This window comes from Lissotriton helveticus, chromosome 5_1 (genome assembly GCF_964261635.1).
Source record: "Lissotriton helveticus chromosome 5_1, aLisHel1.1, whole genome shotgun sequence".
Lineage (NCBI taxonomy): Eukaryota > Metazoa > Chordata > Amphibia > Caudata > Salamandridae > Lissotriton > Lissotriton helveticus.
Window position 1 is genome coordinate 1,224,383,489 of NC_136065.1, and position 15,068 is coordinate 1,224,398,556.

Sequence of the window (15,068 nt, forward strand, 5' to 3'; positions counted from 1 at the left end):
TGTGGCCATTGTTAATTGACTAATGTTTCCTTATTGTTCTGGTTTTACTACTACTTTTGAGATTGATAATGAAGCATTTTTAAGGTGAATTTCTAGAAAATTCCAGAGTTTTTCGAAGCTCACAAAAATGGAGAAAAGTCTGTGGAAAGACTGAACCAATTTAAAAGCGAGCGAGAGAGAATGAGGTCTTCAAAGAAGTAACAGTCACTGAATTAGCTCTGATGACATCTTTTAGGTATTAGGTGCTAATGTGGCGCCAGAGTGCCTTCAAACCTGTTGTGACTGGATTGTCCCCGGGTATACGAGTGTGTTCCCCTGCCCTGAGTAGCCAGTTTTTTATTTTGTGGATTTGGTGTCCTCCCTTTTATTTTGTCCCTCGTCTCACACTAATTTAGCATGCGCGCAGAGACCTAGGCCTCTCCCAGGCATACTTCTCCCTGTTATGTGACTTGGAATGAGACCCTTATTGTGAACAGCAAACTACTGTCCCTGTTCTACTTCTCGCATGAAGTGATGGCAACATAACCTGTTTTGTGATTAATAGTTTGACCCAGCCTTTTTCCTCTGTTGGTGAAAGTGTGGCCAACTGACTCCTCCCAAATAAAATTCTGCTGTTATGTGAGACCCAACACCGTGCACTGAAATTCCATGTATCTGGCGAGTATGTAGAGAGGGCCTGTGATATGTGTGCTAGTAGAACTCTCTATATGTATGAGTTTGACCAAGGGCCTACCTGCACTTGAGGATTGGGAGAGAGACTGGGACGGGTACAGTTAAGACCGCCACACTCGCTTGCGATTGTGTGGTAAAAAAAGCCATTCTAAGATTTTGAATTGAGTTGTCAGTTGGAAATTCATGGAAACTTTGAGCAAAATGCACCTGAGCCAAGGTCCTAGCACAAGTGGCAGTAATAGCGGGACTCACAACCTCAGTGCGAGGGAAGAGGATTACCAGGGAGAGGAGAGGAGTGTAGTACTTCACGATTATTGCAAATTCCAACAGCCCTCTCTATTGGATCGATTGATTTGAGAAGTATTGTGTTTTGCTGTAAGATTTAAAGTACTTTCTTTTTCTAAAGCATGAGCATTGGGCTGGACACTACATTATTGTATCTGTTGTTTGACTGTTCAGCTCTGAGTACTTGATTCCCACACTACCTCCTAGAGAAGCCTGTGACTGCTCTCCCTGTCTACGCTTAGAGTCAAGTGTGGAAAGGGTTGTACTTGGGTCAGCTTGCAGAGCAATAGTAAGAAGGACCACAAGACACCAGCAGCAAACTATCTCAATCACCAGGGTTGGGCTCCAGTAGCCCCTGTTTGCTCCGTGCCCCCGCCCACGAACTAGGGCTGACCGACACTGTACAGGTCTATATCCGAGCAAATATAAAACCTTGTACTAAACTGTGAAAGTGTTCCTCCTGCTAATACCACATCTATGTTTATTAATGGCTTGGTGTGTTGGAAACATTTATTGTGTGGTGGGCACAATCACATCTTTCCTTCAGTCACACACTGTACACTTTACAGTCATACGGACCAACACATTATTAGTGCCACCTCATACAAGGCCCATAGATAAAAATTCGATAGTGAATCCGCACTAGCTCAGTGTTGTGTTTTAGTGTATTGGGGCTCTCTCTTTGACATTCTCTGGGGCTTCATTGTAGTGTTACCTCTGTATCCACCTCCTTCACAGTGTACATAGCGGACATGCCCATTGGGATGTTATCTCAGTTTGCAATGTCAATCTTGTCTTAGAGTCACATGCAGTGCATAGCTCTCCCATCAAGTACCTCGACTCGAACCATAAATTGTATTTCTCTGATTTATGGGCATAAAACATTGGCATTTTTTTAATAACTCCTTATATCAATATGAAGTCCACAAATCGGCACGTTTTGCCACAATTTTCTTTTTTTTCATTTGATGTTAGGTTCAAAAGCACACATAGTGTGGGGAGAAAGCAACATTACAAAAAACAGAAGGACTAGTTTGCAGATTTTAAGGAGAACTACTTTATCGCTAAACGACCTGGGATTAAAAGGAATACATACCAAAGTGTTTCACTTTCGAGGCTTTTTTCTCTGTAGTTTGTTTTGGGCCAGAATTCTATTTGTTTTGCCCTTAATGTAGTAAGATGGTCCCGAGGGTAGACTTAAATAACATGCTTAATATATGTTTTTCACGTGGGGACGATGATGCTGCAAAGTTTTTCAATTGGCATCATCTCCAGCCCAAAAGTCAGAAAGTGCACAGAGTAAAAGTTGGGCTGTGCATAGAGTGAAGCTGGGGCAAATGACTGCTGGAGCCCTGTTCACGAGATAGCCTGCATGGACATTTTTCTCACTTCGAAGCGGAGATCTCTGACAAGAGTCCTTTTCTGGCGCACTTCAATTTGGAAGATTAACATTTTATGTTTTAGGCACGTTTGTAGACTTACACAAACCTATCCGTTTAGTTGTGCCATGCCGGCAGTATGATCCTTTTTGTCTCATCGGGGCTCAGCAGTCAAATGCCACCACGCACTGCACTGATGCTGCTGACACAGTAGGTTCTGGTCCAACCCAGCCACCAGTGAGTTCTGGAAATGTAATGGTTGTGAGTGGGCCTAGGGTCCAGGCCATTACTAAGGTGGATGTGGTCAGAAGTCTGAGAAGCACACATCCTGGGTATGGGGTGGGTTTGCTGGACAAGTGCAGCAGTCCATTTATTAAGCCTGTGACACCAGAACTGGCTTCAAGGGTTCATGCATGTAGTGACTACGGATACTCTGCATCCTCTATGAACGGGCTGCTTCACCTCCGATTTCTGCATGTAACCATACCCAACGCCATGCCTCTGTGTCAAAGTTCAGGTTATGTCTTGTACTGTACCTTAGTGAGGCCTTGGACGGAGCTCTTGAGCTTAAATACAAAACTGGGGATTGGAGGGTCCGTGGGAAAATGTAAAGACCTGCACAGATACTTTCCCTGTGAAACTGCAAAACAGACTAACTTGTCTGTGGGTCTAGCCAGTCACTATGCGCTCTAGGGCGTCCCAAACATAAGTAAAGTATATTGATCCTCGCGCAGGGAAGCCCTATTTAAAGGACGCAACCGCATCACTCACCAGAGGTGACATGCTTAATCATCTAGGATCTCCTCCAGGCTGTAAATCCTAGTACACCTGAGTGCTAAAACCCCCTCACTATGAGTGAGGAGCTCAGGGATGTTTTCAATATTCAGGGATGTACTAAAATACAACAGATGAAGAGCTAAAGTTCATTACTAGGTGATGGGTGCAGTGCTCAGAGAAAAAGAGAGAAAAAGAGAAAAAGAGAGGAGTTGGCCTAACGGCTCAGGCGCTCGACCTCGGACCTGGGGATCTGGGTTCAAGTCTCGGTAACGACGCCAAAACCTCCTGTGATTCTGGGCAAATCGCTTAATCTCCCCGTGCCTAAAAATGAATGAGTGTCCTCATGTAAAAACGTAACTTGTACTATGTAAAGCGCTCTGATACCTGATCCGGTTCAGGTCTAGTTCGCGCTATATAAAGGTCTAGTTTGCGCTATATAAAACTCTACAAAAAAAAAAAAAGCATGAAAAAGTGTACTAAAATCAACTACCAGGAGAAGAAAAAAGTTTAATGTATATCTTGTGGTGTCAGGGTTAAAGCAGTGCTAAAGCAGTTAAAAAAAATAACTGCAACTATCAAGTTAGAGGGTCGGTCTACATGTTTCTGCTGTCATGACCTACAGAGTGTCTAGCATTCCTCAGGACCTAGAAGTGTAAGCTACTGCATATCGTGTGAAAAAATAATAATAATAAACATCCAAAAACACAGGTGTAACTGCTAAAAGGAACATATACAACATACACACCAAACCTCTGTATTCTACTTGCGTGTAGTTGTCAAACCCAAAATGTCAGTAAAAGACCTCACCTCACCTGGCAACTGAAAATGACGTGAGGCATCAGGCACAGTGAGGGGGTTGTAGCCCTCGGCTGTACTAGGATTAACAGCCTGGAGGAGATCCTAGATGATGAAGCATGTCACCTCTGGTGAGTGATGGAATTCCGTCCTTTAAATAGGGCTTCCCTGCGCGAGGTTCAATATACTTCACTTGTGTTTAGGACGCCCTAGAGAGCCTAGTGACTGGCTAGACCCACAGATAATTTAGTCTGGTTTGTAGAGCTTTTGAGCTGTCTGGTTCACTCTTGATGGCAGGGCAGATAAGTAGTATTGCAGAGTTTGCCAGCTAAAAGGCCAGGGTATGGTGGGGTTACGGTGCATGTGTTGTCAAATCCAGGAAGTCGCATCTGAATAAATATTCCTACAGACCTCCTGAATGACGTGGAGTTCTTGTGGATTGCTGAGACTAAACTGCAAAGTAATAGAGCCACCACCGTTTTAGAAAATTCTAAACTAACAGAGAAATGACATAACTTTGCAAAATGCAATGGCAGCTGAAAGTGTTGAGAAAGGACTGAAAGACTGATGCTAGAGAAGCAGCCAGGTGTAGTCAGTTGCCTTGGAGAAAACTCTTTGAATCCCGCTTATCTTTCTTGAAGGATGGATTCTGAGAGAAGTTTCACAACTGACCCAGAAATGCCTTTTAAGGGGTGGGATGAGGCAGGTAGTGAGAGTGCACTAGATCTAAAGCTAGACTGAATCAAATCACTGTGCCGTTGGTAAGTGGCACATTGGATCCAATCCTGTTCGTGTATAAACATGTCTTGGAGCAGTTAGGTGAGCCCAGCTCCCTGTCCCAATGTGAAGACTTAGGTTCCTTCCTCTCTCACCATAATCCTATCATCTCAAATATTAGACATGTTGTTTAATATGCTCCTGGTGTCACCTGCATCCATAAGAGTTCGGATGTTGGTTTCATCAGTAGAGACCACTCTTCATCACTAGAAAGCAAAGATCCTATGCTTTTTCGTGCCCTCATTTGTCAGCTCCTTGGGACTGCCAAATAATAGAAGGACTGAACCTCGCAGCAGAAGCCACAATTGCACAAGGATTCTAAATAGGGCAGATCATTAGCAGCAGATTTATAGTCAACAGTGGATGAAGGACTCCCTAAAGCCACAGCTGGCAGGGCAGCTCACAAAATGGTAGAGAGAGCAGCCAGACAATGCAGACTTAAGTGGGCTATTCCACGATGCATAACATCACAACAGGAAACTGCCTTGTGCTGAACCGCTAATCACACAGTAGTCCGATTACGAGTAGAAACACATTCACACTGATGCATAGACACTGTCATACACAAACGGCTCACTGAAGGTCATCAGTAAACTAAGCCCTGCAACCCTCTCATTGTGAACATCAGGGTACCCCACAGACTGCTTCCTTAGAGTCACACAGAACACACATTACTCACCTGCATTCCTGGTAATGTCTCACCTTGCTACTCTTGTGCACTGTTCTTATACTGATTATACCTTATGGACCACTTGGGTGTTACCGCCACATCACCTATTTCCTCCCTAGTAATACCTTTCTTGTCCATTCAGAGCATGTGCCAGTTCTTGGTCTGTCTTTCTCTTCTTTGTCTCCTTTGTCTTAGGATGGTAGAAGATGTGATGTCTGTCTGTTCTCTTTTGTAAGTACACTTAATCTACTGATCTTCATAGTGTTACATTTGACATACCATCACTTTCCGCTACCCATCTCAAGCTTCATTGTAATCCTCCCACATATCTCATCTTGTTCTCCATTCACCTTTAACTTACATCTATTCGAGGCAGCTGACCGGGGAGGACGGCGGGGGTGGGGGGGGGGGGGGGGGGGGGAGCGAGGTACAAAATTGGTACAGGAGATGCAGCTCAGTACATGGGTAAACAAGGTATAGTAGACTCCATGTTGGACTGAAATAGAAAGAGTAGGAGTTGAGAAGAAGCTAAAACCAAGCTGTTTATGTGTGGACTGAGTAGAATGAGGAAGCACTCATTGACAGATTAGTAGAATTAATGATTAACTTGTACTAGAATTACCCAGGTCCTTCAGAAAAAAACAATTGTGTTGAGCAAAGCTATTGTTTGTTACAACTGTGTACTATGGGAAAGGGGCCACTATGGTGACTGCTTGACTGCTATGCATCTGTGCTGTAAATGGACTTGGATAAACAAAAACTGAGATTAAGACCCCAAAAGAATGGATGCAAATCACAAGGTACAATGACCTCTGGACCCAAACCTGGGTAAATCCCTAACATATAGAGCGATTCAACCACCAACTCAGAATACTTCACTCACTAATTTGATGTTACAGTGAGTGAATGTGAGAGTATGCTTAGAAATGTGTCCCAGAAGGGAAGCTGCACCTGACCGATAAGGACGAAACATGTCTGTGGCTACATCTGTTCCTAGGCAAAATAGATTTTCTTGGTTGCTTCTCTGGGGTGGTGCTAAGGCTGATTTTCAGAGGGCTGTTCTGCTACTGCAATGGCACAGAAAAGCTAAAATTCGCACAATGGAATGACACACCAAGGAATTCCCAATGTGCAATCATTAGCTCAACCATTTTAATTCAATGCTTTCTTTTCCTCAGTCGGTCTGAACTGGCCATTCTGGAAATCCCTGTTAGGTCAAAGAGTAATGAGCTTTTTCAGGGCTGGCTGTTCCTCATCCCATCAAGCTCATCAGTTTACTTATAGGCATAAATATTATTTTCAAGTGCTGAGAGATGATTTTCCTGGATGCTGTACCACATCATGAAGTACCGCAACAAATTCGATTCAGAACTGCCTGTGAAATAGGGCTGCAAAATTTGTCATTTAGTCACATACACTTAGAAACGTTAGTACAAAGCCTCGCTGCAAGCTCTCTTTCAGAAGGCCAGCTTGCTGGTTCAGTGCAATATAGAGTTGGTATTAAAACACTTTCCTGAGCTACTTGTAGCTCCTGCTATGCTTGTCTCAAACAGTGAAATTTATATGGACGATTCCCAACTGGTCTGACACAATATAGATCTTATGTAAAAAGAATTATATCTCAGTGTATTGAAGACCCTGAGAACTTACTGGACACAGGTAACCCGTTAGCTAAATGGATCTCAAAAACTCAAACTGAGTAGAAATTGTGGACTGGATAGAATATGAAATCATGAGTAGGAAATCAAATCAATACAAGAAGTACAGAATTAACTAAAGAAGAAATGGGGAATTTACTAGAGTTCACACTTATAAGAACACAGTGAGGTTTATAGGTAGAAACACTGACTGTGCAAGGGATGGTCCAGTTTCAAAGATTGCGGAGAAGCACTGCCAGACAGGTAACACAAAAGCTTTAGTTCCTGCTAAAGTTCATGGAGAATTCTGATTTCTGAGAGAACCTGAATGCATGATGCCTAGTATCAGAGGAACAGTTTGACAATATTGTGGATGCCCACTGCCTTCAATACTCATTGTACAACCCATACAACCTCAATCTTCATCACAGCTTGTCACTATCTCATCCTCAGTGCACTTTCGGACAAGGTAGCATCTTTCATACCCTGCACCCCAAGCCTGAACCATACCCTTCAGCTGACCTCAGCCTCATAGCACAACACTAAATTCTCTCAATGTACCAACCAACCTCCATCCATTACCAGGGCTCTCTCTGATCAACCTACATACCCCTCAACCCAACGCCATTCAATCCCTCCCACCAACATCCTCTTCACACCCATTGATCGATTTTTACCCCATCACAACTGTTGACAGACCTCAATCATCAATGCTCCCACTAGTCAACTTAGATCACCCAGTGCGATTCAATCGCAATTGCATGCTCCAATATCAAGAATCCCTGTCACACCTATAATCAAATTCAGTCTTTATCGTACCCTCCAACCAGCCTTAATACTCAATCTTCTCTTCAACCCAACCATATCTTTAAATGTCACTCCAACTGACCATGGCTGCATTTAACCCGCCAAACAATTTGTCGGCAATCGGCATCACGTTCTCCTGTGGATCTCTATCAGTGCATTCAACCAATCTTAATATCTGTATCAAGAGCAACCTCCATTCCTACCACACTCTGATCACAGTCCCTCCCCATCACACAGTCAACTCCACCTCAGTTGCCAACAGACTCTCAACCTAACTTTAGTCCTAGTTACAACCCATCACATCCTTAAAACAAATTCATTAAACCACAATCCGCCTCTAGCTCTATATTGTATATCAAGGTCTTATTACACATACACAACTATATATTGAAACCTCTTCCTGCCTTGTCCACAATCCCCAAAACCCCCAACATCAGACCAAAACATATCCACTAATTTCTTCTTCTTTATATAATTCTCTATCTTTCACCAAATCCACCTTGATGTCTCTTACTGTTGTTTTTGTGGTCCCTGTGTCTGTGTGTGTTTCACATGGGTCTTAACTGTGGGAGAACTGCTAAAACATCTTTGGCATTTGGGGTAGGATGTGAAAAGTTAACCTGTCACATGCATGGCTGAAATGCATACTTCTCTCTACACAAGGGAACATTACAAAATTATGGAAATAGGTCTCATTCTGGATCATCTTTTTTGGGTATTTTTGAGATACCTGGGATCTGAGTATCCATGTGGAAAGAGTTATGTAGTTCCTTATAATTAGATCACATTGGCCAGAATATGTGACGTATATAGAATTGGGCATGGCTTTTATTCTAATCACCTCCATTTTGAAGAAGGAGCCAACATGTAGGAAGTTCCATACGAACAAGGATACACAGCAGGCATGTGTGGGCTATGAATAAAGGTTCATTCTAAGAGCGCCACTGGCCCAAGTGTGGTTAGAACTAAGCTGATGATTTCTGCTTGTGGAATGTGAATCAAACTTGATGAGGCAAGGGAGTGCTAAAGTGTGATGAGAGTACCAAAGTACCACAAGCACACAAAAACTCGGTCACTTTCAGGGACACGGGAGGCACCTTTATTACAGGGTGATTAAGATATTTCACGTATCTACAGCAAGCGCCTCAGGAATCCACCCATTAGGTGCCCTGACTCTTATTGCATGCACGACACGTAGTGTCATGTAGGTGAGGTATTGACTGGCTCGCAGACAATTCGGTAATTTTGTTACTTATTGTTTTCAGTGATACATTTAGGGTGAAGAAGTCTCCAAAGAGGACAACACTCTCGGATCCACCATCACAGGTAAATCTAATATCAGTGTGAATATGCAGCTGACTACAGAAGCCACTTGAATGCTGGTACAGATCAGTTAAAATCAGTCGCACACAAGGTGGTCTCACTTGTCTGTCTGGTCAGTGTCAATTCCTTGTGGCGAGATTGGCTTCATGTCACAGTACGTGGGCTTGTGGGCCCTTGGGGCTGGGTTAGGCATATGCAGCTTCCAGTTGGGATAATGTGGAGTTCTAGAGTTGTGTGCTTACGGACTGGTGTTGACTCCTAGTAGTCTGATGTGGTCTGCTGTCTGTCTTGTGAAGCTACTTGTCGAGCTGTGGCTTCTACATGGGTTGATGCAAGCTCTGGGTGCTTTGAGCCAACTCCTGAAGGGTGAAATTAGCTCCTAGAAAGCTGGTGTAAGATACTTATTGGCTGGGGTGGAATCTGGAGGAGGCAGAAACATGTGGATGTCAGACTGTGTGAGATCCTCATGAACTGGTCTACCCAAGCCTGGTGGGTTAGAGTAGACTTTAAGGGTTGTGCACGTTTGTGTCAAACTGGTGGGGGATCTTAAAGAGCTAAGCTTGCTCCTGGTGGGCTGGAGTGTTATGTTAACTGAACTTGTAGAGTGCGTATACACCAATCGGTTTCATGGCACTGGGGTGGAAACAGTATGTGAAAGTTATGTTAGCAAGGATTTAGTTGTATGCTTGACTGAATAGCCAGGTTTTCAGCAGTTTCCTGGATTTTTTGTAACTTGCGGATGATCTGATCTCTGGGGGGGAAAGAGTTCCAGATGTTGGATGCAATGACTGAATATCTGCTGCCGCCCATCCTCTTCTTCTTGAATGTAGGTACCAACAGATTGTTCATATGTATGGACCGCAGAGTGGGTTTGGGGGTGCACTTCTGAATTTGGGAGGTAATAAATGCCAGGCTGCTATTTTTGAGGTTTCTTTTTTTAAAGATGATGCAGCCAGTTTTAAATATTGTTCTTTGTTCCACTGGCAGCCAATAGAGTTCTTTCATCATGGGGGTGATGTAGCAGCGTTCTTCTTCAAGGGGTGATGTGGCACTGTTTAGGTTGTCGATATATTAATGAGTCTTGGGATTATTACTCCGATTTGTAGCTTCTTGGATAGTTCAGCATCAATTATCACCCCATGACACTTTACAGATTTATTTGGGGGAGGGGCTCCCATTATGTGGGGCCAGAATGATGCTGTCCAGTAATCAATCTTACTTTTAGTAATGACTATTTTGCTTTTATCTGAGTTCAGTTTCAGGTGGTTGCTGTTCATCCAATCACGGATGAACAGCATTGTGGTTTGGATTCATGGGAGTAGTCAATCCTGAAAAGTAGTTGCATGTCATCCGCATAGTTCTAGATCGTACATTTCATATTCGAGAGTGAACTAGTGGGTGGATGTAAAAGTTGACGAGAATTGGTGAGAAAGATGAGCCTTGTGGAACTCCAGAGTCTAGGCGGACTATACATTACTTGTAAGGGGTTAGACTGACCAACTGGGAGCAGTTTTTTAGAAAGGAGATGATCCAGTGAAGCGCTTTGTCCGAAGCCCCACAGCCTCAACTCAGTCCACTAGCAGATTGTGATCCGCTATGTCAAAAGCTGCAGACAGGTCCAGAAAGACCAGCACCTGGGTGGCTCCTTTATCACATTCCTTATGCAAGTCATCTATCACAGAGAGGATGACTGCTTCTGTGGAGTGGGCTTGTCATAAACCTGCCAGGCATGGTCCAAGACCTTGGTCTCTTCTAAGAGGGCGGAGAGGTTTTGTGCCACATGCACTTCTGATACTTTATCCAAAAGTGGCAATATGGATATGGGGTACCTTACCCAAAAATGGCAGTAGGAATATGGCAATAGCTTTTCATTGTTAGTGGTCTTTTCCTATTTTCATCTGGAGCGGTACCAGAATATGATGTTAGGTACTGTCCCTAGGCTGATGGAGTGCTCAAGCGTGCTTGGGGGATGCTTTCTTTAATGATCTTTGTTTTGTCAATGAAAAAATGATTAAGTGTTTCGGAGAGGGACTGGGATGCAGTGATGGGCAATGTGACTCTGTCTGGGTTTAATAGTTCGGAGACAATTCCAAACATCTCCTTAGATTTATTTATGGACGAGAGGATTTTGTTTGCAAAGAAGGCGGATTTGTGTTGTAGGATATGCATTTTGTATTCTTTAAGCTGTTTTGCATAGTTTTCCTTTGCCTCCAAGGACTAGTGTTTCCTCCATTTATGTTCATAATACCATTGTTTAAGCTTGGCTGATTTTAGGTTGTCTGTAAACCATTTGGAGGCATCGTGGCATCTAGCCTGTTTTGACGTGTGAAGGAGCATGAATATCGGTGGCTGTTATTAGTCAGTTAGACATTGCTTATCCATGTAGGTCGATTTTGCTATTAGGCTCAAGCATGATTGTGGACAGAGAGACACAAAAGAGACTCGGATCAACCCATGACCAGCTCCTAGCGTACACGAGCATCTAGAAGTACATCGGTGATAAGTGGGAATGGTCGTCTGATGGAGTGCTAAAAGTTCCTGTCAGTCTAATTTAATCTTGGTGCTAGAATGGACTCTTGAAGAGAATTCCTGCAACAGTACCTCTTACAGAAGAGTAGCGGAAAGTACCTACAGTCGAGAGCCTTTTACACTGCAAGTATTTCCTTCCTAGGGCTCAAAAGAATTATAGGACTGATAAGCATGGGTAACGAGAAGGGCAAAGCCAATGTAAAAAAGGTAGGGCATCTAGCCCTTTTACTATCCATGTTGAAGACCAAGGGTCTGTCCAGTTGACTCCTATAGCACTGCCTGCTCCTTTCTCTGTTGCAGGAGTCAACCCCTCTTCCCACTCCAGAGACACCACCCATCATTCCATCGGAAGACCATGCCACGGATGAGGAGAAGCTGGCGTCCTCCGTCACCAATCATAAGTGGACTTGCTTGACTGTGGATCTGGATTCTGATAAAGATGGCTACCCTGAACCCTCTGACTTGAGCGCTTTTGTCAATGAGAATAAGTTCATCTCCCCTGTGGACGGTGAGTTTTGGGAAAGTGGATGGGACTTGAGATGGAGAGTGACACTGTGACACTTCTTGCATATATATATATATATCGATATTGCCTTTGTTATGGTTTTGGTCATAGTTTCTACTCAAAAGACAGTTTTTGATTTCTGTAATAACTTTGCCACTGTTATATTACTTTTCATGACACTTAACCTATAGTTAACTAGATTTGCAGACCCGAGACCCGAAGCTCTCTGACTGGCCGGTCGCAACAGAGTAAAATTTGTTGCAGAAGCCAATACAGGATTTGGGGTTTTGGTCCCAAAAAAAATAAAAATTGAAGAGAGTCAAAAGAAGGCAGAAGTAGCATCTCATGGCTTCCTGGCTCAGGTGGGAGCCATGAAAGAGAAACCCCAAATAACATTTTTTAAAATAAAGGTATATTTTGTTGCTGGGTGCACAGATCTTACATCAGGATTCACAAGTCCCAGCACAGCCCCTCAGGTTAGCAAAACCTAGCCACCGGTCCACAAACAGATCTGCAAGTTTGTGGCAAGATGCCCTGGACCCTTGATGGACCGCCTGTGGGGTTCAAAGACCCTCAAAGAGGTATGCTAATCCAGCCTCCTGCAGGATGCCCACAAGGGACCAGGAGCCTTCTTTGCAAACTCTTGGCTGGATCCACGAACCATAAAAATGGTAAATGTTAAAAAAATAAATAAATAAACAAGTGACCAGTGGCCATGGATAATGACAAATGGCCACTAGCAGACGGTTCGCTACAGGCCTTGTCCTTCGCATTGGCCCTGTGGCCAACTGCTGTGCACAGCTGGTTTGGCCGCCAGCTCATGGTTAACCTATGGGCCTGATCAAAGGCCAAGTCTTGGGGACAACCCCTAATGGGACCTGGCTGAAAATCGGACGTTAAGTGCAATGAACCTTTGGATGAGCTATGAGATAAAAAAAGAAATAGGTATTCACTGAAACAAACAAAGGTTTAAGGAAAGTTGTGCTTGATGACGGTGAAATTCACCTGTTTGCTTAGATAAACTAGCCATAGCTTGTGTCTCAGTCATGCACTACTATACATCCCTTATGTCATGTAAAATTACATCAATGATGACACCACTGATGACATTAGTTGGGATTTTTCGATTGATGTGAATGATGAATTCGTATATCTATGTTAAACGTGCAAAATCTATTTTTGTTGTTTAGAGTTGCTTTGGTTCTGATGTTTTAGTGACCGTATTTTTCAAAGCACAAAAAGGATTTATTCATTATGCATATTATTTTTCAACATAATGGTAGATCTATTGCTCTGTTAGAATAGTTGGGTGTATATTAATTATGCTACAAAATGAATGCTAATTATGAGGCACATTTTCTGACAGTATTAGTTCCATCCATGTGATCTACAAACAACATTTTTGGTGAAATCTACACATTTTGAGAACTATGTGGGGAACATAGTAAATCCATAATTAGGTGGTTAAGCTACAGCCACAGAATTGCATAAATCTACACACCATCACCACTGCCTATTGTTTTATCAACAATTTATTCAAGAAAGGTAAACAAAACCTAAACCCTCGGGTATCAATCATCGCTGATGGTTAGCTGCATTTTGAAAAACAGATTTTTTAAGAAAACTGTTGTAAATATCATTTTACTTTGTCTAGTTTACCTAGTCTGTTTTCCTTGTCTTTGGTAGTTTACATCATCAGAATACTGTGAGTATTCTTTCTTGCTGGTGACCTCGCTAGTATTCCAGTTGTGCCAGTTGGAGCCTGGCCAGATGGTGGGAGGCACGTTTATTCCTGTGATGTTATTAAACCTTTAATCTACTACAGAAGTCTCTGCTTCCTTCATGTCTAAGGATTTACTACAAAAACGTTCCCAAAATAAACATATAAAATAAAAAATACAAAACAGCCAACATCTGCAACATGATCCTATATTACCATCTCGGGATTCGCATCATCCTGTTTGAGGTCACCAGAACCCCTCAGTGGCTATAGACAATATTACAGTTACCCGTTACACATTCTTTGTGTCTAACCACAGGCAATGGGGTAGCATTCCAGTCTATCGTTCTTTTGCCCACTCTATCCCCTCAGATTATCCCCAGCCATATCGAAATCTGTCTTGGTCCAGCTCCAATAGGAACAGTTCAGCCCGAACTGCCAAGCCCGGCCCTCTCTGATGGGAACACAAGCAGCTCAAGACCAGTTTCACTCAGATTGTAGTTCTTCAGTTGGGATGTATCTTTTTCCAGTAGCACAGTGAGCACGGGACCCACCTCTAGGTATACCCTTGCCACTTAGGGCATTAAATCAAACACTCAAAAGTTGATGGTAGAAATGGTTGCCGATGGTTAGACTTATTGCAATTGCTCTGGGTAGCATTCCAGTCCATTGTTCTTTTGCCCACCATGCCACCTCAGATTAAACCTAGCCTCCCTTTAACTTTTGTGTGGTTGATACATACACACATCATGGAGCTTTCAGTCAGCCTTCTTCATTCTTCCATTGGTCTGTTCAACTGTGATTTACATATTGCTTCCATTAACAACAACATGGTGTGATGGGTGAGCCCACCTTCAACCACTGGCTCTCTCGCATTGTGAGTGATACCATTTTGCTTGTGCACATTTGCCTACAAAGTAGTACATTTCAGTGCCATGGCTGGGACAGCGTTCTCCACTTTTTTTCTGCTTTCATTCCATGTTTTTATAATTTATTTTTGTAATGGGTCCTTATTTACTTATTTTGTTTATGTAAACATATGCATATCTCATTTAAACAACAAAGCTTTGTTTGCATTACTTTCACGCCTTTACATGCCTTTTGTGTATGTTTTGAAAAATGCAGGTTTGGAAAGGCCAGGCATTATTATGCCTTTGCCAATGCATGTTTTGAATAGAAGTTAGGGAACATT

At 43.0% G+C, this 15,068-nt stretch overlaps 1 protein-coding gene across 1 annotated transcript in view; it reads left to right on the forward strand.

The window, feature by feature from the left end:
• The window catches only part of TACC2 (transforming acidic coiled-coil containing protein 2), a 393,192-nt gene that overhangs the window by 310,585 nt on the left and 67,539 nt on the right, over window positions 1-15,068 (forward strand). The window contains exons 12-13 of the mRNA XM_078643946.1: window positions 9,065-9,125; window positions 11,952-12,159. Of these exons, the coding sequence (XP_078500072.1) occupies window positions 9,065-9,125; window positions 11,952-12,159 (269 nt within the window). The remainder of the gene's footprint in view (window positions 1-9,064; window positions 9,126-11,951; window positions 12,160-15,068) is intronic.